The following is a 24,646-nucleotide window of genomic DNA, read 5'->3' as shown; positions in this document are numbered from 1 at the left end:
CCTAGAAACTTCAGACGTAAATAATTCACAATAAAATTACTATTTTGTTTTCTGTCCTGCTCTCTCGCTCTCGCTCTCTCTCCAGTTCTGTTTTATAGTTAATTCTCTAGACTACATCAACCATTCCATTTTTTGTAATTATTTTTGGTTAAGGTTTGGTGGCACGTATTTATACAGCTTGTAAACGCCTTATATTAAAGGTTAAAGAAAGAAAAACTAAAACAAACAAACAAACTAGCTAACTACAGAATTCTTTTTCTGACAAATTCAAGTACTGAAACTTAATGTGAAATAGATCAGAATGCTAGAGTTTGGAATAAACATCCTGGCGGATGGAGAAAAAATAACCGTAACAAGTATGCAAAAGGACAAAGGGGATTATTACACCGAAGTACAAAAAGATACGTTCTTTATATTTTACTTTCATTTTAATCAAAATGTAAGTAATTTGCGAGAGTATTCTGGAGGGAGGAAACCCTAAAGATGTTTAATTTGGATACACTTTGCAGGTATTGGAAACTCAAGTAGAAAAAAACCTGTCATTTTAATAGGTATAGATGGAATCACGCCAATCTCTCTACCTTACTTTCCCTTATTTCAGATATTTACCTTTACAACATTTTAATGTTATTTTTGGTTCGAAGAACTAGCTCTTGAAACTAAAAAAAGGGGCGTTGCATTATCTTGAAGTGAAATATTGTTTTTATTAAAAACAATCTAAAGTCACTGGTTTCTGTATCTGCATTTAATGAGCGGGTTTTAAAGGCAGTCTGTTCCGATCCTTAAACTATTCAATATTTTTTTTAAGTTGACAGACTTTTTTTCTGGATTGGATCTGTATCAAGAGCAAATATAAATACAAACTAAGATACTAAACTGTTAATGTAGTGCAGTCATCATATACACATATATGGGGCCACAAAACCTTGAGCAAATTTGTGCTTAGAGTCACTGAAGTCTTGGCAACACATTTAAATCCACCTGATGGTTCCATTTCTATGGCCGTTTGTTTGGAATCGACTTCCCCACTCCTGCAGCGGTTTGCATTGGTTTAATTCAGAATATAGTCAAAACGGTTATGATTAAACTGCAATCAACTTCCCCTTTCCATTTCCCCCCTCCTCCCCAGTCCCTTTCCCAGATAAAAACGTGGATCATCGTTAGGTTTGCATTGGTTTGATTCAGAATGCAGTCAAAATGTTTGGTTTTGAGCTGCTGGCAAACCTCCTCCACCCTGCCTTCCCCCCACACACCCGCCCACGCTAAAATAAAGGGGTCTCCATCACTAACAGTGATGGCGTCCCGGCTGTGTGGTCAGGAATCCGTTTATTTAGCGGCTACACTTGGGTGAGGTGTTTGTCCACTTCATGATTTCGCCTCTAAACATAGTTTCGTTCCTTGTTGCATTCGGAAATAAGTCTGGCTCGGGAAGCATGGTCGGGGGGGCGGATTGTTATGGGGGGGCAGGAGAGGGTGCGGAGGGGGGATTGAAGGGAGGGCTGATGAGATACTAACGTGTCATTATTCCATAAATATCGCCACAAATAGATACTATAAATATAAATACATAGAGTTACTCAGAGTCAGTCCAGGGCTTTTTTCTCAGCGCCTTCTTTATTGTTGGTCCTGGAGTAGGGCTCGAAGGCGGAAGAGCTCAGGTACCTGGCTGATAGTTCCTGCAAGTTTCCTGCCAGAGATCCGGCCATTGTCAAAGGATTAGAGGACAGCCGGCCGGCCACCGAGCCCAGGAGGGTGGGCACCGGCAGGCTGAAGAGGTTATGGCCGGCGCTGGGCGAGGCGTGGAGTCCCGCAGCCTGGGGGGGCCCAGCCGCGCTGCTCACCGCCGGCGAGTGCGGGGAGCCGCCCGCGGGCCCTGAGCTGGCGGTGCCCGTGGTCCCGATGGTGAGGCTGGGGGCCCGCAGCGCGGAGCCCAAGGCGCCGGTGGCGCAGGGGGGCAGGAGGCCGGGCAGTCCCGGCGGGGAGAGCAGCCGGCCTTGCTCCAGGAGCCGGAGGACGCTGCAGGTGGCGGCGGTCTCCGACACCACGGACCTCAGCTCCGAGTCTTTGCCTTGGTCCTTTTTCTGCTTCGTGCGCCTGTTCTGGAACCAGACCTTTACCTGGGGAGAGAGGCACAGGGTGAGCGGGGCTGGGGGGGGCAGCCCGGGGGCCAAGGGGCTGCCCCCCCTCTCCATTTACCCCCGGCCCGGTCCTGGGACTGGACAATGGACGCCGGCTTGAGCATTGCCGGCCACTCCGGAATCAGGGAGTTTACACCGCATCGGAGAGTCTGGGCGGAGGGAGGAGGAGGCTTAGGGAGTTGCAATGAACCACTCAGCTGCATTTTTTACGACGGGGGGGGGGGGAAGAGGGGGAATCCTACCTCGGATTTATGAGTTCTGACTTCGGGAGCTGTGTAGCACCCGGAGGCACCTTAAAGGGCCCGGGTTCTCCACTCCTGCAGCCAGCGGAAATTTCGCCATAGGTTTCAGTGGTAGCAGGATCGGACTCTTTAAATTGGTTTTATTTCAGAGCCAGCCCTAAACCTGGGGCGGGTGGGGCACCCCCCGGCACAATCCAGCAGGCTCCGAAGCTGCACCCTCGGGGAGAGGGGGCTGCTCATTCCGCTCCTCTTCCCTCCCCGGCAGCGTGGAGTTACACGCTCATCCAGTGACAGTAACGTGGTTCTTCTCTGTTCTCGGCTCCCACGCCAGAGGAGAAGGCCTGGTGCCGCTGCCCGGCCCTTTCCCCACATCTCATAGCAGGCTGCATCCCCCTTCGCCCCTTTGAAATACGATTTTAACTCAGAGAAATACAATCTATATTCCTCTAGCCTCTGAGACTGTTTAACTTGCCTTACCTGCCCCACGGCAAAGAAAGGCTCATTAGTTTGTCAGAGGAATTTATTACCCCGGATGATCTTTTAACAGACATAGGGAACCAGGCTTTAGAAGTTTGTTCTTTTTCCCCCGCTGACTTTGGGGTTATTTCCCCCCTTGCACTTTTAATTGTTCGAACGGACATAAATATTCACTGGACACTGCACAATCATACAGGACACTCTGTTCACTGCCCTGTCAATAACTCCTCGCTCAGCCCCCAGAACAAAAAGAGAGGCAGTCAAATAGGGCAGAAACTTCGCTATTGTCCACCAACCTAGTTCATTTAATAATAGGGAGGAATGAAAGATAAATACATCTGATAAGACGGGTTTTCATTTAGTGAACACAAGTAGGACTAATTACCGGCTATCTATTTTCCGTTATGAAGCACTGGGGATTGTCTAGCGTTTTTCCCCAAAGCAGCTAATAATTCAGTTACTTTTTCGCTGTCGCATTACAATATTGTTCTCTTTCGCAGAGTCTCTTCTATACAGTATTTCCTTCCCAGGTAGAATACTTAAGGCCCGTGTCACCTCCTATGCTAGACGCTGCAGGGGGAGATCAGGGGGTTCTAAATTACAGAGGGAATTGGCTCATCCTTATTTTGCACCAGAGGTTCTGGGCGGAAAAAAACAAAACAAAACCCCTCTCTCTAAAAAGTTACAATGGGTCAGCCAATGCTGACCTGATTCTTGTGAGGTGCAAAGGATGCTTTTTCCCCCTCTCTTTAAATTGCACTTGAAAACTTAAAATGTGGCCGGTGTTGCAACCCAACCCCCCACGCCAGGTAAAAATGAAATTAAGAACAAAGCAGAATTTGTATATTAAGCCATTTTAACGCAGCACGATTCCAGCTCCCTTCATCGCCAAATTGCGCATGGACAGGTTTTTTTTCCCCATGCGATTCTGTGAAAATACCTCCCCACACTCACACACACTCCAAACGCAAAAAACAACAAACACAACAACAACTCAATTTAAAGACACATTAGCAGGCAAAATCAAACAAGAGAAGTTTAGAGGGGCAAGTAAATATATCGAATAGAAAATCATTTATGAGCTCTGAATTTGTTGATTATATGCTTGCCGGTAGCGTACTTTTGTCTGAAAAAGTCTAGCAGTCTAACGTGGAAAAGGGCATAAAACTTGATTTGAATCCACCCACAGCTCAGGGAAGCATTGGAGCTCCTGCAAACAGTGACAGCTGCCTGCATGCGGACTTGTGTTATGAAAAGTGGTTTGCATTGCTTACACTGTATTGCCTTTCAAATCTGGACACCCTCCACCCCCAGCTCCCACCCGGGAATTCAATGCCACACATTTTGAAAGCAACTCTCCCCCCACCCCCAAGCATCATTCTGATAATGCGCATTGTGTATCGAATGTCTCATCAGAAACCGCTTCGCCCGCATTTACTGAGTTCCAGAAGAGATTTGCTACATTCTGTAGCTCAGTTTGTGACCAAACCAAGTTGTCAGCTACTTTTAAGCCTCCCTATTTTCTTTCAGGGTGCAGCAGCTTGATCTCTCTCTCTCTGTCTGTGTAAGCCTGCGTGTCAGGTTGTGTCTGAGGGTGAATATTCACAGATCACTGGGATTATTATGGGGTGGGGGAAACGGTTTGCCACAAAGTGTGCGCCTGTGTCTGCCAGGAGGCCTGTGATCCTGTGTGAACCAGGCAGTGGGCTCTGGAAACAGAAACAGCCTTTGCCTGTCTAGCCGATGTAAGCCTGCGAGCAGGTGTTTATGTGGACGAGGCTTCAGCTGCATCCCTGAGGAGTGTGTCTGTGCTGGGACTCGGGAAGGGGGGGTTGGGGGGAAAGAGGTCTCAAAGGTGCCTAGCAGCAGGTGCTTTCTCCGCACTACCTGAGTTTCCGAAAGATTGAGCTGCCGGGCCAGTTCGGTCCTTTCCCGTCCCACCACATATTGGCACCTCTGGAACTCCATCTCCAGCCGGTACAGCTGCTCCGCGGTGAAGGACGTTCGGGTCCGTTTGGGGCGGTCCAGATCAAGTCCTTTAGGCAGAATAATCTCTCTTATTGAACCTTTGGCATCTGGCAAAGAAACGCGCAGTCACTTTACACCGAGGAACCGCTTTCGGAGCAATGCAAAGAGCTGCCGGGCAGGCTCTCAGCCCGCGTCCTCACCCAAAGCCAGGTTAACCAGGCGGCCATCGGGCTGGTAAAATCAGGGCATGGTATGGGGATACTGTACCCAGGAAAAGAGGAGGCGCTAAGGGTCAGAGATCTGTAAATAATGCCCCCAGCCCGACTTTCTTTTTAAGGACGTTTAATACATTTCACTAAGAGATCTCAGTGCTGTAACAAACACCAAGCGTTCTTGGGCCCTATTCACTGTAGGGTTATTCTTTGGTGCTGCTGGGTTATTGTTATTATTGGGTAGCAAGCCTCGCAAGCCCAAAAGCAGCTATTCCGGGGCAGGACCATTTCGAGCTTACGAAATGTTTCATTTCACCATGCGGCGGTTTTGGATTTTAAGTGCATCTCGCACCCCGAATGGCAGGAGAGAGTTATGGCCGCTTCTTTACTCTTTAAAAATGCCCAGAGGGGGAGAAAAAATTAAAACAAACCACACAGAAAAGCCTCACTTTTATTTTAGCACCGGCCTAAGAAAGCAGGGCAAATCTGATTAGCAAAACTGTCACGCTGGAGCTCGATTCAGATTACACTAGAGCATTCCCAACCTTGCTTTCCCTAATTTTACCTCCACACTAAACTTTAAGTCATAGATAACCACATCATTTCAACCTGACCCCTCTCTAGGGTCAATCGGTCGCGCAAGGATTAATTATTGTTTACAAGGCCTCCTTTGCACTGATTTTATTATAATTCTATCCTCCCTACACACACACACCTTAATAAAACTGTAATTTCCGCAGAGCCCTATCAAATCATTTCATTAGTGGCCTGGGAAATGATCCCGAAGGATGGGGAGGAGGGAAATAAAAGCAGTCAATATACAGAAACCCAATTCAATCCCTCCTGTCTCCTTTTTAAAGAGTGATTGCTTCGGAAATAGTTCTTCCGCCGTCAACCCCGTAAATTCCACCTCACATCATGGACCCTGGGACAGAGGACCTAGCAGAAACACCTACATTTTATATATATCCCCACCCCAGAATGAAATAACCCAACAAAACCACAAACACCACAAATGCACCGAGATGCAAAAGGCGAAATACACTATTTTTATCCGAGCATCTCCTTTCTAGCGTCCGAGGCGTGCAGAAGCAGCGAGCGCAAGGACTTTCCGTGGGGAAGGGCATCGTAGGTGTTACAAAATTAAACCGCGATCGCTGCTTATTCGTGGCATTGCTCAAGATTACTCGGGCGCACCGTTAGCCCCGCCGAGGGGGACTCTGACACTCGCCGAGCTCTCTGTAGAAGAGGGCACCGTTTGGAAAGTCTATGGCGAATCAAGCAAGGCTGTAAATAAATGCATTTCACGGCCCCCACGGTTGGCGGTTAAGAGGCCCCAAGGAAAAGTGGGAAAGAAATGTAATGCAGATAAACTTTTCCCAGGAACCAAAGGTGTACATTAATAAAAGATACCAACAAATAAAAAAATAAAAAACTAAATCAGACCCTATCAAACAGCCATAGACTTAGAACCCCTTGCCTCTGGAAATGCTGAGGTACACTCTACAGCGGCATTTCCCCCTCTGTATCCGCAGGAAAAGAGGAACATCTTGAAACCCCAACACACATATTTTTAATAAAAATAAGACTCGAATTCCGATCTCTCTCTCTCTCTCTCTCACACACACACACAAAATGCCTCCAAAACTCCTACCTCTAACTAGGATCCTCCTGCAATAGTCCGGGTCTGCAGAACTAGATTTACTTTTATTACAATCTTCCGAAACGGCCGAGGCAGAATAAGTCCCTTGCTGATCCTTCAAAAAAGAAGTAGAAATATTTCCTTCAGACCCTTTGCTTTCCTTGCCCTCTTTATGTCCGTTCTTCGAGACCCGGTTCGCTTCAGCCTCTGAATTGCATCTAACGTCCATTTTGTCTTGTTTCCCAAACATGTAGTGCAATAAAACAAAGAAAAGAAAAGAAAAGAAAAGAAAAGAAAAGAAAAGAAAAGAAAAGAAAAGAAAAGAAAGTCTAGGTTGGCTGTTGCACAGCCTGCGGTCAGACGGGTGGGGATCTGGAAAAGCACCTCTCGCAAGGAAGGTCGGCTTTGATCCCAACAGAAAGGCAGCTTGCTTCTTCCTCGATCCCTACGTCCTAATGTGGCTGTCCAGCTTCCCTGAGCCCCAGTGATCAGGTACTCAACAGTACAACTCCAAAATGATTTAATGTCTGCCTTATTACAGAGCCATGTAGTTGTTACACACACAGAGGGACGAGCACTCGCTGTTTCAATTGATTAGGGGTAATTTTGCAGCCTCCACATTTAGGTTACCTCATGAATACACTAAATTGTTTGGATAATATATCAGATCGTAATGGATGGTTTGTGTGCTTGTCCCCAATCAAGTAGAGTTTAGCCAGTGAATAAACTGAAATGATTGGTCTTGCTTTCAGGAAACACACAATCAAAAGGCTGAGACTTCCAGAAAGGGGGGCGGAAAAAAAAAAAACTTTTGACAAGATTCACCCTGAATTGTTAGCACCATTAGCAGCCATTATTAACTTTCTTCAGTCTGCCTTTGACCCTCCAGATTATACAGTGGCTTTATCCAAGACACGCCAAATAAATCTGAATAAAGCTGCTAGGAAAGGATGGAAACATGCAGTTGCAGAAAAGCAGCCTGGAGTTTAAACGAAACAAACCAACTACTGCACACAAAAAAGTTTTCCCCTGGAGTGGGTCTGTCCAAGGAAGCCGAGGATCAGCCCAGCAGAAATCCTCCTGAACACATCTCTCCACAGACAGCCATCTTAAACTCCTACCTCTCCTTAATTCAGTTCAGAGGCTTGCTTTGTGTGTGTGTGTGTGTGTGCTAATTCTGCACCTTCACAAACACTGAACCAATTGGTAGAGCCTGCTCATTGAAGGGAAAAAAAAAAAAAAGCCAGCTTTGTGTTCAGATAGATCCAGGAGGGGAGAGAGGGAGAGAGAGAGATAGCCCGTGAAAAATCTCCACTACGTGTCTACTAAAGGATAAAAAAAAAGTTTTACCCTGGCTATTTCATTGTCTCTGCTACAATATCTTTGAGAACCGCAACAGCCAGTAATCCAATAAGACCATTGATTAGGCTACAATGATTCAATTCAAGCAAATGGCCTTGTGCAAAGAGCATGCTCCAGCCCTTCTTGTCACCTTGTAGGGCAGAAGCCCTCTTCATGCTGCTCTCCTTATTCATTCCTTTATGGGAAATGTAGAGCAAAAGGAGTGAAAGATGGCAATTATCTAATTGGACTATTAACAAACAATTCTCTGAGTGTGGCTGTCTGGCAATGGTGCTTGGGCGGGGTGAAAGGCCACATGTTGCACTGGCCCCATTCACAAAGAGTTTAGGGGCCGGAGGCAGAGAAAGAATTTTCTTTGAGAATTTTTCACACAAATCCAGGAGTCTCAGGTTTTCCTGTCTCTGTGTCTGATTCTCTGTGTCAGAGGGCTGGTGACTGGCATCTTTACCCATCTGAAGGTACTGTGCAGACCGCTAATATTGCAAACAGCATCACAAGCCAACATCAAATTGCAGCACCCTGTCCAGTTATGAGCATATTACACACTGCTCAACTTCCCGGGTCTGGTTCTGATTCTATTGGTGTAATTGCATTGACTTCAAAAGAGTTTAGTGATTCAGGCTGGGATAACTGAGGGCAGACCCTTGTTCTATGGTTTAAGTTTAAACTAGTGTAAATAGGCATATTTCAGGCCAAGAAATAAAATCAAATTTAAAAAGTGAATGCAATTTACACACACTTCAGACTATTCTGTCTCCAACAAATATTCTTCAATAATTGCCCAGATCAGCTAACTAGATTTTTTTCTATTATATTTCTCAGAAGTGTCAGATGTAGATAAAGAAGTCACTCTTGAGACCTGGATCAGCCCCTGTGCTTTGTATATATAATTAATACACATATATATTATGCAGAATGTCTCTAGTCTGGAACAGGTTTCTTTCTCCTTAAAGCAAATGAATTTCAGCAATTTCTGATGGTTTGTTATTATTAGTTATTCCTTGTATTGCAGTAGTGGCTAGAGCTTCAAATTAATTGGAGGCCCTATTGTGCAAGGCGCTTCCCAGATATCTAAGGAGGAAACAATTCCTTCCCCAATCTAAGCACCCAATCCTGCGAGCTGCTCCGTGCCTGGATGCCTGCAGAGCAAGTTTACAACAGACACAACAAGTGGATGTAACAAACAAGCAGAGCGGTTAGGTAAGAGAACAAAAGGTAACAGTAGTAGGAATACATTTTTGCATAAATGAGCTATAGGCACGACTTGAAGGTAGTGAGGTATATAGATAGGTAGGTAGGTAAGTAGATAGATATGGTTGAGAAGTGTGGCGGAAGCAGTCCTGGCTGGCCATCGGATTCTAAAAAATTCTAACTAAGACTATTATTTTAAACATTTTTACATAGTAAATGTCCTAAGACAAAGTAGGTAATACAGTGTTTTCCATAAAGGTCTATTGTGAAATGTAGAGAGAGAGAGAGAAATGATAATTATATTTGTATAGGTGTGTGGGTGTGTGTATGACATTTCTCCCCCATGGCTTTAGTTATGCTAATATCTAGGCAGATGGGATAATAACAAACAGGTAGTTATTCAGCTCAGTTACACTGTTTGAGGCAGGGCATTTGGAGTTTGAACATCAGATTTATGTGCTATTACTCTCTGCCTTTCCTGCAATAAAGCACCTGATCCAAAGCCCAGTGGAGTTAATGGGAGTTTTGCCTTAAATGTATGATCTCCTATAGACCTGGCTATAAAAACTTGTTTGTAAACATATAGGGTAGCTCTATGTAACACTATTTCGACAAATGTTTTTCCCTCTTAAGTCAGCTACATTTGCCTGCATACATTTAAAATACAATACAGATGCCTATGGAGGTTGTGGAACCTCTGTCACTGGAGCTTTTTAAGAAAAGGTTAGACAAACACCTCTCAGGGATGGTCTGGATCCTTTTAGTCCTGGCTCAGTGCAGGGGACTGGACTAAATGACCTATTAAGGTCCCTTCCTACATTTCTAGGATTATACTTTCAAAAACCATGACAATGTTTGGAGTGATAAATGATGGGAAGAATAAGAGATAATCATGCCCCCAGTCTACCTTTTAAACTCTGTGGGAACAAACTTCTTTGCCCACATGGAACCTAATGATTTTAATGGAGGTCCACCCATGTTCACCACATTGTAGGATCTGGACTAATGTTTGTAAACACTGACTATCTCAGAGATCACTTCTTAATTAGCTCCACTGTCACCAAATTTGCTCTCCCCAACACATCTTACTTTTCCCATTACATGTAAAATAAGTTTTAATGAACGTTACTTCTCCCCAAGAACAGAGAGAGATGGGGCCTGATTATACTCTGATTGGAATTAGCATAAATCCGAATAACTCCAGTCAGTGCGGTGTTGTGCACTTTACGCTGGTGTGAAACTGGAATTAGCAATATCAGGCTCAGACCCAATTATCACTTTAAACAAAACAAAACAAACAAACAAACAAAACAACTTCAAAACGATGACCAAATTCACAATGAACAATGAATCTACAGTTCATTCTCTGGAAAATAGATTAGAATATTCCTTTTATAACATGGTTTTGAAAAGCTTATATTATATATTAACTATGTTGATAATACTTAAATACATTGATCTACTAGATATATAACCACATTTATGCCCCCCCCCAGTTTATTTTGTTTAGTATAAACTCATGTGACAGTATAAAGTTTTGCCTCTTATTATGCAGCCTTTTTTGTCTGTATTCCAGCTTCCTTTCCCTCAGTAACACAGAAAAGCCTTGATTTCTATTGCTTTCCAGCTTTTTCTTTGTCTGTGAAATATTCCTGGTTTAGGAGGTCTGAAGTCCCATAGCCTCTCTCATAGCTGATGGTGCAGCCAACCTGCTACTGCTTATTTTAATCTGTGTGTCTTGCTAAACTGCTGTTAAGCTACAGTCCTTATGCCTGAAGGAAAGAAAAAAAAAAAAAACCCAGCAAAAGGATCTTGTGATGTAACCTGCTTAGTTTATTGTGTAAAACAGACTCTTATTCAAATAGCTTTCCTCATGGATCTGAGTTTCTGTCCATCTAGAGAGCCTGGTCTGCAGGTTCTTTGACATCCAGGGATTACAGGATCAGCCCAAATAGGCTTTTTCTTTGTTTGGAGCTTACAGCCTCATTTGGTGATGACACTTGTTTCAATTCAGCACTGAGATGTCCAGGTGAAGTGGCAGTGAATCTCTAGAGGCAGCTGAAAAACACAGAGCTTCTGGGCAAATTCTGTGGACTAAAGCCTACTCCACATGCAGCACAGGCCAGAGGAACTTGTAACTCGGGTCCTGCACGCTTCGCTACATATCGCTGCTTAACAGGGCATATGGGCAGGTTACATAAGGAAGTAGGAGAGTCAAGAACAGTGGGACATGATTTCACATTATGCAAAAATATGCGTCCAGTGGCTGAGATGGAACCAAACGATACTTCAGTTTATGAGCTAGAGTAACAGATTCTGAGCAGGCTACTGGCCTCCTCCACGGGATAGATGAATGGAAATATGGCAGGATAAAAATCCTACTATCAATAATTCCTACCCAAATCCCAACACCCTTGTTCATTGTGAAAGGCGAACATATGAGAAACGTATGAGAAACTTGCACGGCCATCAAGTTGTTATTTAATGGGTGCAGACCATCACGTCACACTTTCGGTGCTCTGAGGAGAAGTTAGTCTTAGGAAGGCAGAGTGACATCCCCATCTGAAGGGTCTCCTCTCTTTTCTACAGGTTCTGGTACTGTGCTCATCATTGTAGTATCTGAGCACCTTCCAGAAGTGCATTAAGTGACGGGATTAACAACTGTCCTGTGTGATTCATTCTTTCACTTACCTATTCCCTAAGAGTTGTTTTAACATATACATTCTGCTTTACGTTATAGAAGGTACAATCTAAGAAGTGGCCTGTGCACTTGGGGTGGAAGGTGGCGAGGTTAGTGACAGTCCTTAGTTCCTGTGGAAGTTCACTCCACAGTCCAGGACCTGCGAACACTGTTTCCTGCGCAGATGAGCTTTACTCTTGCAGTGGACAGTCCCATTGTGGCTGGGGAACCGAATTGACAGCCACAGTCCTCACCCTGGAGTAGGATGACCAGATGTCCTGATTTTATAGGGACAGTCCAGATTTGTGGGTCTTTTTCTTATATAGGCTCCTATTACTCCCTACCCCCTGTCCTGATTTTTCATACTTGCTGTCTGGTCACCCTCCCCTGGAGCTTTAGGCAATCTTTTACATATCCTGGGCCCAGGACATTGAGAGCCTTGAACTTGATTTGATATTCTATGTAGAGAGCAGGGGACAGGTTTGATGTGCTCACAGTAGCCTATGTTGCTTTCTGTACTAATTGGAGGTGATGGCTTAATGCCCAGGTAGATCTTGTTGCTATATTCCAGAAACATGCAAATCCCTCTACCATATCCAAAGGACAAGAGGTGGTGAATTCATCCCACACATAATGCTGCATGTTCACAAAGACCATAACATGTACCACAGCAAAGGAAAGACAATTCTGTCGGTGGACCTCTGTCTCATAAAAAGACCACTTCACAAAAGAGGACTAAACAAAGAAAGACACGGATATGAAATAGGTCACAACTCAGGGTTCCAAAAGGCACTTCTTAACAAACACCTGCACAGGGCTGTGATGCCTACCTATTGTGTTGGTCATTCCGTGCCTCTTCTGTGAATATGGGCTCTAAGCAGTTGCTAACCCAACTGTTTATATTAAATAATCACATGCAGAAGTTCTTAGCTACTCTCCTGAAGTAGGTACACTTCCACACCTGTTTACACAGATGCACACCAGCTTGCCAACCTGATACACAAATAAGAAGTGCCTGGCGTTTTACTTCAGTGCAGACTTGCAACTATTTGCCAGACTATCTCTGCCTTGTTTAAAAATACAGGAACTAAACCGAGTCCATTGGCAACTAACAGTGACACTGTCCTGGACATGAATATTAACAGATATGAGTATCACATGAGGCTTAATCACATTTTGGCCCCTACAAACTGCCTCTTTGGGGTTGTATAAATCAATCAGGATATTAGATCTTGCAAAACTTCATTGCCTACACTTTTTAATCTGCTGTATCATTAATGTGGCATATATAAGCCATTTAAATGGGAGCAAACAATGGGAACCTCAAGAAATGGCTGTTTTTGTTAGAGAAAATGTGAACAAGATGCATTGTTATCTGAAGATATAATAGGGGACGAAGAGGTTGGACTCCTTGGGTTTGTCTACACTGCAAAAAACAAACAAACAAAACACCCAAAACCCACAGCAGTGAGTCTCAGAGCCTGTGTCAACTGACTCGGGCTCACAGGGCTCAAGCAAGGGCACTAAAAATAGCAGTGTAGACATTCACGCTTGGGCTGGAGCTCAGGCCCTGAAACCTGGAGGGAGGTGGGTCTCAGACCCTGGGCTCCGGCCCAAGCATGAATGTCTACACTGCTATTTTTAGCCCCATATCATGTGTCCCGCAAGCCAGAGTCTGTTGCCCTGAGCTTTGAGAATTGCTGCTTTTTTTTCTTTTCTTCCGGTGTAGATGTACTCTTTGATTGCAATTCTCAGCTCTGGCTTGGACTCGCAGTGTGACGTTGAGCACAGAGCACCTGAGTGCTTAACTTCCCTATGCCTCAATTTCTTCACCTGTAAAATGGAGATGATCATCTTTACCTACCTCTCACGGGCATTGGGAGGGTTTATTTGCATTTGTAAATCAGATTAAACATGTTATATTATGTACAAAAGTGTTTCCATATATTGTCCAAAAAGTTCACATATATACACCATTTCTAGTCTAGTGGTAACTAGACTCTAAATCCATGTATTGACCAGTGGAAAAAAAAATAAGATAATGTCCCCTGTCTCTTATCTAGCAAATCTAGGGTGTTACCTTGAAAAGCTCCCATTAAAGTCCACTACGGTTCTCTGTTCTCCCTGCAGGGTCCGAGAAACTTCTAGATGTTTTTCCTGAATCAGGAATGCAAAATCAGTCCTGTAACCTGTAACGCAGCCTAGAATATGGAGCTCTTGAGGTAGACAACGATAAATCTAATGGAATTTAAAAACAAAACAAAAAATCACCTGGAATAGACTTCTTAGCTAAAGTGTGCAAAACATCTTTGATATTTATGAAGACACTGAAATTCGACAGAGTAGCCCCAGAGGAGATATTTGTAGGGATAAAGGACATGAGAAGCAAGAGGAAGACCAACGACAGGGTAGGCACACCATGCAATGAGGAGGGAAAGACAAGAACAGAAAACACAGCAATGGCCGAAGCGTTAAATGCCTTTGTTTCAGTTTTCACCAAAAAAGTTAGCAGTGATTGGATGACTAACATAGTGAACATCAATGTTAGGATCTGATAGGAGGTAGGATCTGAGGCTAAAATAGGAAAAGTGCAAGTTACGAATTAGACAAGTTAGATGTCTTCAAGTTGGTCTGATGAAATACATCCTACATCCTAGATACATCCTAGATATGAGCCAGTAGCAATTATCTCTGAGAACTCATGGAAGATAACAGAGATCCCAGAGGATTGGAAAGGGGCAATTATAGCACCTATCTATAAAAAAGGGAATAAGGACAATTCACAAAATTATAGACCAGAACTTTGGTACCTGCAAAGATAATGGAACAAATAATCAATTTGTAAGCACCTAGAAGAAAATAAGGTGGTAAGTAATAGTCAACATAGATTTGTCAAGAACAAATCATGTTAAACCAATAGCCTTCTTTGACAGAGTAACAAGCTATAGATGGGGGGAGCAATAGATGTTTTAAATTTCTACATTAGTAGGGCTTGTGATTCTGTCTCACATGACCTTCTCGTAAACAAACTAGAGAAATATAGCTGAAATGAATCTACTACAACGTGGGTACACAACTGGTTGGAAAAGTGTACTCAGTAGTTATCAGTGGTTCACCATCAAGCTGGAAGGGCATATCGAGTGGCGTCCCACTGGGATCTGTCCTGGGTCTGGTTCTATTCAATATCTTCATAAATGATTTGGATAATGGCATAGAGCAGAGGTGGGCAAACTACGGCCCGCGGAACCGTCCTGCCCAGCCCCTGAGCTCCCAGACGGGGAGCCCCTCCCCTGCTGTCCCCCCTCCCCTGTTGTCCCCCCTCCCCCGCAGGTACACTGCCATGCGGGCTGTGTGGCTGGCTCCAGCCGGGGGGCGGGGCTGCAAGCTCCTGCTGCCCTGAGTGGCAAGTAAGGGGGGTAGGGGAGTGGATAAGGGGCAGGAGGTTCTGCGGGGCAGTCAGGGGACAGGGAGCAGGGAGCGGTTGGATGGGGCAGAAGTTCTGGGGGGGGCAGTCAGGGGACGGGGAACAGGTGGGGTTGGATAGGCGTGGAAGTCCCGGGGGGGTCTGTCAGGGGGAGGGGGTGTGGATAGGGGTTGGGCTAGTCTGGGGACAGGGAGAAGGGGGGGGTTGGATAGGGGGTGGGTTCCTGGGGGCCTGTCAGGGGGCAGGGGTTTGGATAGGGGTCGGGGGGGCAGTCAGGGGACCGGGAGCACGGGGGGTTGGATAGGGGATGGGGTCCCAGGGGGCGGTTTGGGGCTGGGGGCCCAGGAGGGGGTGGTCAGGGGACAAGGAGCAGGGGGGCTTGGATGGGTCAGGAGTTCTGAGGGAGTAGTCAGGGGTCGGGAAGTGGGAGGGGGCCAGGCTGTTTGGGGAGGCACAGACTTCCCTACTCAGCCCTCCATACAGTTTCGCACCCTGATGTGGCCCTCAGGCCCAAAAGTTTGCCCACCCCTGGCATAGAGAGTATACTTATAAAGTCTGTGGATGATACCAAGCTGGGAGGAGTTACAGGTGATTTGGAGGACAGGGTTAGAATTCAAAATGACGTTGACAAACTGGAGAAATGATCTGAAAGAAATAGAATGAAATTCAATATCAGACAATGCAAAGTCCTCCACTTAGGAAGGAACAATCAGTTGCATACATACAAAATGGACAACGACTGCATAGGAAGGAGTACTGCAGAAAGGGATGTGGGGGTTATAGTGGATCACAAACTAAATATGAGTCAACAGTGTAACACTTGCAAAAAAGCAAACATCATCCTGGGATGTATTAGCAGGAGTGTTTTAAGCAAGACATAAGAAATTCTTCCACTCTGCTCAGCATTGATAAGGCCTCAGCTGAAGTACTAGGTCCAGTTCTGGGCACCACACTTCAGGAAAGATGTGGACAAAATTGGAGAAAGTCAAGGAGAGCAACAAAAATAATTAAAGGGCTAGAAAACATGACCTGTGAAGAAAGATTGAAAAAACTGGGTTTGTTTAGTCTGAAGAAGAGAAGAGTGAGGGCGGGACATAACTGTCTTCCAAAGGTTCTTCTAAAGAGGAGGATGATATTTGTTTTCCTTAACCAGTAAGGACAGGACAAGAAGTAATAGAGTTAAATTGCAGAAAGGGAGATTTAGATTAGACATTAGGAAAAACTTCCTAACTGTCAGGGTAGTTAAGCACTGAATAAATTAGCTAGGGAGGTTGTGGAATCTCAGCCATTGGAGGTTTTTAAGAACAGGCTAAAGAAACTCTCACAGGGATGGTCTACTCTAGATAACACTTAGTCCTTCCTCAGTGCAGGGGACCAGACTAGATGACCTACCAAGGTGCCTTCGAATCCTACACTTCTATGATCAGGACAGTGGGAGAGGTTGCAGGGATTCATGTCTTTTTATTTGTGTCAATTTGAATGGATTTTAAATCCCTAAAATTTGCTTTGAGCTTTGTTTTTTTACAACCCTAAAATCAAAACTCAGCCAAAATCACATTTTGCCTTGTTTGGGATCAAAACAGCACAAAACCTCTGAAAGCCCCATGTTTTCAACCTGATGTCCTACACTGATGCACACTCAACATGAAATATGTCTCAGGCTCACTGGGAAAAATCCACAAACCTTGGCAAAGCTTTTGGGAAATCTAGCAGGAGTTTGATTTTAAAAAGGCAAAATAGGTGAGTTTATCTGATCTGTAGGTTTCATTAGGACATCACGCAGAGCTGGAATTGCTCAGCATTTCTGAAAATCAGGCAGTAAGTCAATAATTGTTTAAGAATGGGGCCAAAAAGCAAATAATTATTTGAGATCATATTTTTAGAACAAGTGCATTTGTGCGGCAGCAAAAGCTCTTTATGGCTAAAGAATGACCTGACCGAACAATAATATAGGGCCCGATCCAAAACCTATTGTAGTTAATGGATCTATTAACTTCAGTGAGGTTTGGATCAGACTCAAGACATTCATTGTTGTTCGTAAGAGGCTAAATATTTGACTTTTCTCAGCTGTGATTAGCAGAGACCTTTCATGGCTTGTGTAATCTTAGAATAAAATGAACAGGGGAGACATAATTTACCTGCATTTTGGCTTTCGAAAACAGTCTTGCATGTGAGGTCCTTGAGTAAAATAAATAACAAGGATGTAAAAGTCTAAGTCCTGTTATGGATCACAAACTCATAAATTGATGTGAAATAGAGTCATCCTAAGGGGCTACTTCTCACAGAAGCAACTAACTTAGAACCCATGGATCGTTAATATAAGCAGCAACGTTGCCTCATGTTGTAAGACAATTTTTGAATGGATTGTAATGATTCCCTACAATTCCATATGAGGGACTCTCTAGCAAAGAAATGCAGATCACACCAGTGAAGCTCACTAGGGAATCTCCATCCCCTCTTATACCCAGGCACCATCTAGAGGCTGGGATCACATGACAGCTAGGAAACCCAAATTAACACTGTGTCCTTTAACACTAGCATGTCCAATAAACTCAGGCAGCACACAGAATTTGAGATAATGTGACACTCAATAGAGATAGTTGGAAAACTTTGAAATTACAACACTTTTTTAAAAAAGAAAAGGAGTACTTGTGGCACCTTAGAGACTAACCAATTTATTTGAGCATGAGCTTTCGTGAGCTACAGCTCACTTCATCGGATGCATACCGTGGAAACTGCAGTAGACATTATATACACACAGAGACCATGAAACAATACCCCCTCCCACCCCACTCTCCTGCTGGTAATAGCTTATCTAAAGTGATCATCAAGTTGGGCCATTTCCAGCACAAATCCAGGTTTTCTCACCCTCCGCCCCCCCCCCCCCCCACACAAACTCACTCTCCTGCTGGTATTAGCCCCACTCTCTTCACAATGTGTATGATAATCAAGGTGGGTCATTTCCAGCACAAATCCAGGTTCTCTCACTCCCTCACCCCCCTCCAAAAAACCACACACACAAACTCACTCTCCTGCTGGTAATAGCTTATCAAAAGTGACCACTCTCCCTATAATGTGCATGATAATCAAGGTGGGCCATTTCCAGCACAAATCCAGGTTTTCTCACCCCCCCACCCCCATACACACACAAACTCACTCTCCTGCTGGTAATAGCTTATCTAAAGTGATCATTAAGTTGGGCCATTTAGGTTATCCAGTGGTGAGTTATATTTGTTTGTTTGATTTTAAAAATTCATGAATAATTTCAAGCCTCTTCCACATTTTTTTTTCTGTATTTTTATCAACTACAACAGGTAACCTGAGTTACTGACTGTATAAATATTTGCCCCAAAACTCTTGAACTATTAGGAGTTGACGGTTGGGCCATATGAAAAGAGAATTTTGCCTACATTTACAATACATTATTGGATTTGACCTATGGCTTGGGCGCTGAGAGAATTTCATTACTGTTACTAAACTCATTCCTCAAATGGGCACCTATAATATATTCAGTATATCTACTAATGACTTGTAGTAGAAAGTGGATGAAGAATTAGCAAGAATGGCCAATATTACAGCTATTTTGGTGATTAAAATCTGTGGAGGATTGTGGGAGGATTTGGGATGACTTCACCTTGTGATGGATATTTTACCTGATGGACATAAACAAACTGGGGGACTGGACAGCACAATGGGAGATTATGTTGATCAGGGACAAATATAAGGTAATGCACATTGGCAATTAGTAGCAACATTGCTCAAATAATCTGAATTTGGGCTCTGAATTTGCAGGCTCCTCTGAGGGAAAAAATCTGCCGCATGAATCATCAATGTCTGTTTCTTCTCAGGGCTTTGGTTTTTTTTGTAAGGAAAATATGTTGTTTGGATGCTTTAAAAAGGGGATAGAAAAGAATGCAGAAAAAGCTATAATGATGAAGAAATATGGTATAGGCTCGTGTTAATACTGTGTTCAGTTTTGGTCAATTACCCTTATGAAATTTATAGCAGAGACTAAAAAGTTTCAGGAAACATTGCTGAAAATGTTTGTAGGCTACATTATTTGTCTTCTGGAAAAAAACAAGCCTCTGTTCCTTGAGGGATGTAAGCAGTATACCCTGTGATCACTGTGCAACAGCAGCAAGGAAGAAAAGTCAGTTCACATTAGATATAGGCCTAGATGCTCGCTTCTGCTTTTGAAAGCAAACCGAAGCGCATGTCTAGGGAGACATGGAAAAAGCTGGGGGGGGGGGGGAAATATTGCTTCCGTGGCAATTGCCCCCAATTCATGGAAACCTCTCCTCTAGTATTCTGCAAGGTTTAGTCTTTGTAAATTCATCCATTCCAAGGCCAGCACGGACTGTTGTGATCACATAGTCCAGGGGTGGCCAACCTGAGCCTGAGAAGGAGCCAGAATTTCCCAATGTACATTGCCAAAGAGCCACTTTAATATGTCAGCAGCCCCCCATCCGCTCCCCCACCACACCCTCCCAGCGCTTCTCGCCCACCTGCAGCCCCGCCAATCAGCGCCTCCCCCTCCCTCCCCACACCTCCCGATCAGCTGTTTCGTGGTGTGCAGGAGGCTCTGGGGAGGGGGAGGAGCGAGGGCATGGCAGGCTCAAAGGAGGGGGCGGGAAGGGGTGGAGTGAGGGCGGGGCCTTTGTCAGAGCCAGGGGTTGAGCAGTGAGCGCCCCCCAGGACATTGGAAATTTGGTCCCTGTAGCTCCAGCCCCGGAGTCGGTGCCTGTACTAGGAGCCGCAGATTAACTTCTGGAGAGCCGCATGGGGCTCCGGAGCCCCAGGTTGGCCACCCCTGATAGTCTGATCTCCTGTATAACACAAACCATAGAACTTCACCCAAATAAATCCTGGAGTTTATCTTGATTTAACAATGCCAGTGATGAATCCACCACGACCCTTGGTAAGTAGGGATGAAGGATAGGCAGGAGAGTGGGAGCTGGCGGGGGGCGGGGGGGGCAGGGAAAGCTGCTCTCCAAGGTATTATGCCTCCCACAAACCTGTGGGGCAGCCCATCACAATTTAATGCAGGTTACCCTAGGCACTATGGACTCTGTAGAGGGTCTGGGGGCAACTGCCAGCGGAAGATTCCTGAGAACAGTGCTTCATCTGACCTGTGCTGCCATGGAGCTGGAGGAAGGACTAGGGGAAGCAGTGTAAGAAGACAGAGGTTTAGTGCAGTTGCCTCTGGCAGATCTTTTAGCTTCAAGGTCTGCAGAATTTTGGGACCAAACGCCCTGGACATTTTGTTGGCTGGGGCCAACCCTCCCGCCCCACAGAAAAATTGGGAATTCACTAAATTTCCAATTCCCAACACAGAAATAACTCAGATTGGGGAGGTAACAGTTCCTTGGGTCCAACCCAACTGAATTCAAGGGAAGTTTTCCATTGACTAAAATAGTAGGTGGATTGGGCCACAGTGACTTATAACTAGATGACACTGTTGCAAGACAATTACTTGGATAAAGAGAGACAGAATCTCAATTTTCTTACAATCTCTCTTACAGACCAAACATTGGAAAGTTTCCCATTAACAGGGAGAAAAAAGGCTTTACAATATTGTTTCTGCTCTTTAATATTAAATTTCAGAAAGATATAAATCTCATGTTGAATTGTGTCTTCTGTGCCACCTATTAGAGGACGAGGATGTCTCCATCACCCACCAAGCCACAAGGAGATGATGATTTGTTATTAGTATTACAGTAGCACCTACAAGCCCAACATGAGATTAGGTTCCTGTTGTGTTAGGTGCTGCATGAACACATCGTGAAAAACAGTCCATGCCTCAAAGAATAGGCAAGGCAAACAAAAGATGGAAGAGGAAATATCATCATGATCCCCAGTTTACAGATGGAAAAATTAAGGCACGGAGAGATTAAGTGACTTGCCCAAGGTTACATGCCAAGTTTGTGGCAAAGCCAGAATTGACTCTCAGTTCCAGTGGAATGCCTTACCATAAGAGCACCTTTATTCTTCAATATTATCATAAAACAGCTATATTTGGGTTTAGATAGATTTTCCATTTTGGCAGCTATCATCAGAATAATTTTAAAATATGTAAGTGATAGTAATCATTCACTGTTACTTAAGTGGTCTGTGTTTAGAGCTAATTATTAAGCAGCACCAGCAAAACACATTAATGAAGAAAAAGATACACAGACGTTCTTGAAATGCTTTAATCAGAATCGTGTGTATAGTCTAAGTGAAACAGTAGCCACTTTTGTAAGAAATTCAGATGTGGAAACCCTTTCCGATTCAGATAGATCACAATCAGGTTCTGTGGCTGTGTGTTTGTCTTACAGTGGTGTAAGTCCATTGATTTCAGTAGAATTGCTCCTGATTTACAGTGATACAACATCAGAATTAGCACACTGAATTTAACAAGTAGAAACTGGTAGAAATTCCATTGGCCATACAGTATGCAGATATCTTCCAGGATTGTTTTTTCCCCTCCCCTTAAGCCTTTGTTTTCTTCTGAAGGGCAGAATTTGACCCTTCAGAGTCTATTTCCCCTCCTCCCCCTTATTCACTGGAACGAATTCATGATTCTATTGGCAGAATTCCTATTAACGTCAATGGGAACTCTACACATTGAATGAAAGGAGAATGAATCCATAAATGTTTAAGAATTATGCTATTAAAACACTACAGTGCATTTTATTTTTATTTAGTGTACTTCATATGAAGTATCATAAAAATGCTTTGCAGAGAGAAGGTATAATAGGGAGACAGCTGTTCACAGAGTGGTGTAGATGACTGATTTAGATGGAAAAGGACAAATGATGCATAAAAGTGGAGGAGAGAAATAGCAAAGCTGGATTTTCCAAATGGTAAAGATGCAAGTAACAGTCCTCACCAAGTACAGACATCAAAGGGAGAATGGAAAGATGCACTATTGAGGTGGGTTAAACATCTATCAGACTAAAGCAAACAGGAAGGTTTCAAGGTGATATTTGAAAACACAAAAGTGACTTTCAGGGAGGGAAGGATGGAGTGAGTTCCAGGCAGATCACATGGATCAGTGAGGAAAAAGCCTTTCCCATCATCTTGGCCATCCCCTTGTTGATGCAGAATATTAACAATCTTTGCCTGGGTTAGTTTTAAATGACTCCAGTGCTTGGGCTTCCACCACTTCAACGGGATCACAGCAGTGTCATAAGAGTTGTTTTGGGGAACTTTAATATTCGGACAAAATTTCCCTCTGGTTAATTTAATCCCTGTGGATAGCACACAGGAAAAGGTATGTTTAGAGACAGAAAACCTCTTCCTGAGGTCTGGCTTTATTGTCTTTCTATTAAAACATTATAGCACTTTACATCTTCATATCATTATACAGTTTAATTAAGTTTAACTAAGTAACCTACATGGGGAAAAGGAAGTATTATTATCCCCAGTTTGCAGATATAGCAAAGGAGACATAGAGAAATGAAGTGACTTTCCTAAAACCAAGTAGAAAATTAGGATTAGCACTGAGGTTAGAATTTAAGAGTCCCTGAGCTCCGTGCATCTCTTGTAGTCCAGAGTAAACAGCTCACAGTCCACAGCTGGCTGTAATGTAATCACAAAGCTCAAAATTAAACACTTGAACAGTACCAGATCTATCTAGTTAATTAGATCACTCGTAAGGAATCCATGATTTAGGAGCTTTTAGGGGTAGCTCCTCCTGTTTCCCTCTTTGGAGACTAGATATGCCCCTCTAGGTGTCCTTAAAGTTAATTGGGAAGCCACCTTTCTTGGCAAGGCAGTGATCTTACAACTGCCTTCCTTTAGAGACAGACAAACTGAGGAAGGAGAGAACTCCTGCCCACATTTTTGCCAGAGTTGTGTTCCCAGTGACCTACTCCCAGTGGCCAAATGGAAACACAATTAATTGGTAGTGTGTTTTTTCTAGCTCCACCCACAATCCAAACTCCATCCACTCATGAAACCAAAATAAGATGCCACTCACTGGAGATTCTGCAGTTCTCCATAATGGCCCAGATTCTGATACCCTTACTCTGGTTTCATAGCATCTTCCTCTACAGGTAGTCTCTTTGAGATAGAGTGACCAAAACTGAACCTAGCAGTGCAGGTGAGGGCATAGTGGGTGGTATTTTCAAAATTGCCTAAGGGATCCTAACTCATGGAGAGTCAATGACGGCTGGGCCATTAGCTTCCATAGGCACTTTTGAAAAATCTCACCCATCACTAATTTACATAATGGTATTCTATTACTTTCAGTATTAGTCTCCATCTCCTTCTTTTGCACCTCAATATTTTGTTTACTTTTTTTGACCGCTGCTGCACACTGAGCAGAGGTCTTCGTTGAGTTGACCACAATGATATCATTTTTCTGAGTTGTTACAGCTAATTTAGATGGGGCATGAGCAGGTCAAATGGAATCTTCTAATGGGCCTGATTTTGCATTTGTTAACATTGCATTTCATTTTCCATCATGTTTCCCCCAGAGATCGTTCAGGTTGTTATTATTATTACAGTATTCCAGTAGCACTTAAAAGCCCCAAGATCAAGGCCCCATTGTTGTAGGCACTGCATAAACACATAATAAGAAATGGTCTCTTTGCCATCTAGTCCAAACCCAAACAAAGGGTAAGGAAAAGTATTATCATCCCTATTTTACGATGGGGAAGTTGAGGAACACAGAGATTAAAGTACTTACTCAAATGACAGAGGGAATCTGTGATAGACCTAGGAATTGAAACCAGATGTCTTGATTCACTGTCCAGTGTCTTAACTTCAAGATGATCCTTCCTCCCAAGTGGGGTATCTTATCAATCCTCCTGTGTTCCTGTGAGAGCCAGAGGGAGCAATAGTGAGATAGGTTAGGATATGGTGCTATAAAATATGCAGATGACATTCATCACTGTCATCAGATAGTGTGATATTGTTGCTTTCCTCTTACCTGGCTGAAATTGGCACTTGATAAGGGCAAGCTGTCTGCAATTGAACCCAGCTAAGCGAGGTGATGTTAATAGGCGGGGGGAAGACTTTTGAGAGGAAGTCTGTTATGTAGGAAGGGGTTTCCTCCATTAATGAGAGGATATGTCTGGTTCATCAATGGGGGTTCATTTTGGATCAGCTATTGCTGGAGTTACAGTTAGCATGGTGACCGAAAGCACTTTCCCCACCCCAGTCATTATCTGGTTAGATATTTGCAACCTTTTCTCTCAGCTGGAGACCTTATTGCACCTATGTAATCCATGCTACTGTGACTTCTTGATTGGAGTACTGAAATGTGATCCACATGAGGCTATACTTGAATACCGCTTGGAAGCTTTATGTCCTGCTCACCTCT

The 24,646-nt window shown here is 43.9% G+C and overlaps 1 protein-coding gene across 1 annotated transcript; it reads right to left on the bottom strand.

The window, feature by feature from the left end:
- Positions 1-1,583: 1,583 nt before the first annotated feature.
- On the bottom strand, positions 1,584-6,929 carry VAX1 (ventral anterior homeobox 1). The gene is made up of 3 exons (XM_073354968.1): positions 6,692-6,929; positions 4,745-4,932; positions 1,584-2,117 (listed from the first exon to the last, which is right to left on the bottom strand). Exons 1-3 carry the CDS (start codon positions 6,927-6,929, stop codon positions 1,584-1,586), a joined length of 960 nt encoding a protein of 319 aa, XP_073211069.1.
- Positions 6,930-24,646: the final 17,717 nt, after the last annotated feature.

Source organism: Lepidochelys kempii, chromosome 7 (assembly GCF_965140265.1).
Source record: "Lepidochelys kempii isolate rLepKem1 chromosome 7, rLepKem1.hap2, whole genome shotgun sequence".
Classification (NCBI taxonomy): domain Eukaryota; kingdom Metazoa; phylum Chordata; order Testudines; family Cheloniidae; genus Lepidochelys; species Lepidochelys kempii.
This window is presented reverse-complemented; position numbering and strand designations above follow the sequence as displayed.

Coding starts and splice junctions, on each gene's coding strand:
- VAX1 (XM_073354968.1), bottom strand. CDS start 6,929: ATGTTTGGGAAACAAGACAAAATGGACGTTAGATGCAATTCAGAGGCT. Junction 4,933..6,691: donor CAGGAGGATCCTAGTTAGAG/GTAGGAGTTTTG, acceptor TTTCTTTGCCAG/ATGCCAAAGGTTCAATAAGA. Junction 2,118..4,744: donor TCAATCTTTCGGAAACTCAG/GTAGTGCGGAGA, acceptor CTCTCTCCCCAG/GTAAAGGTCTGGTTCCAGAA.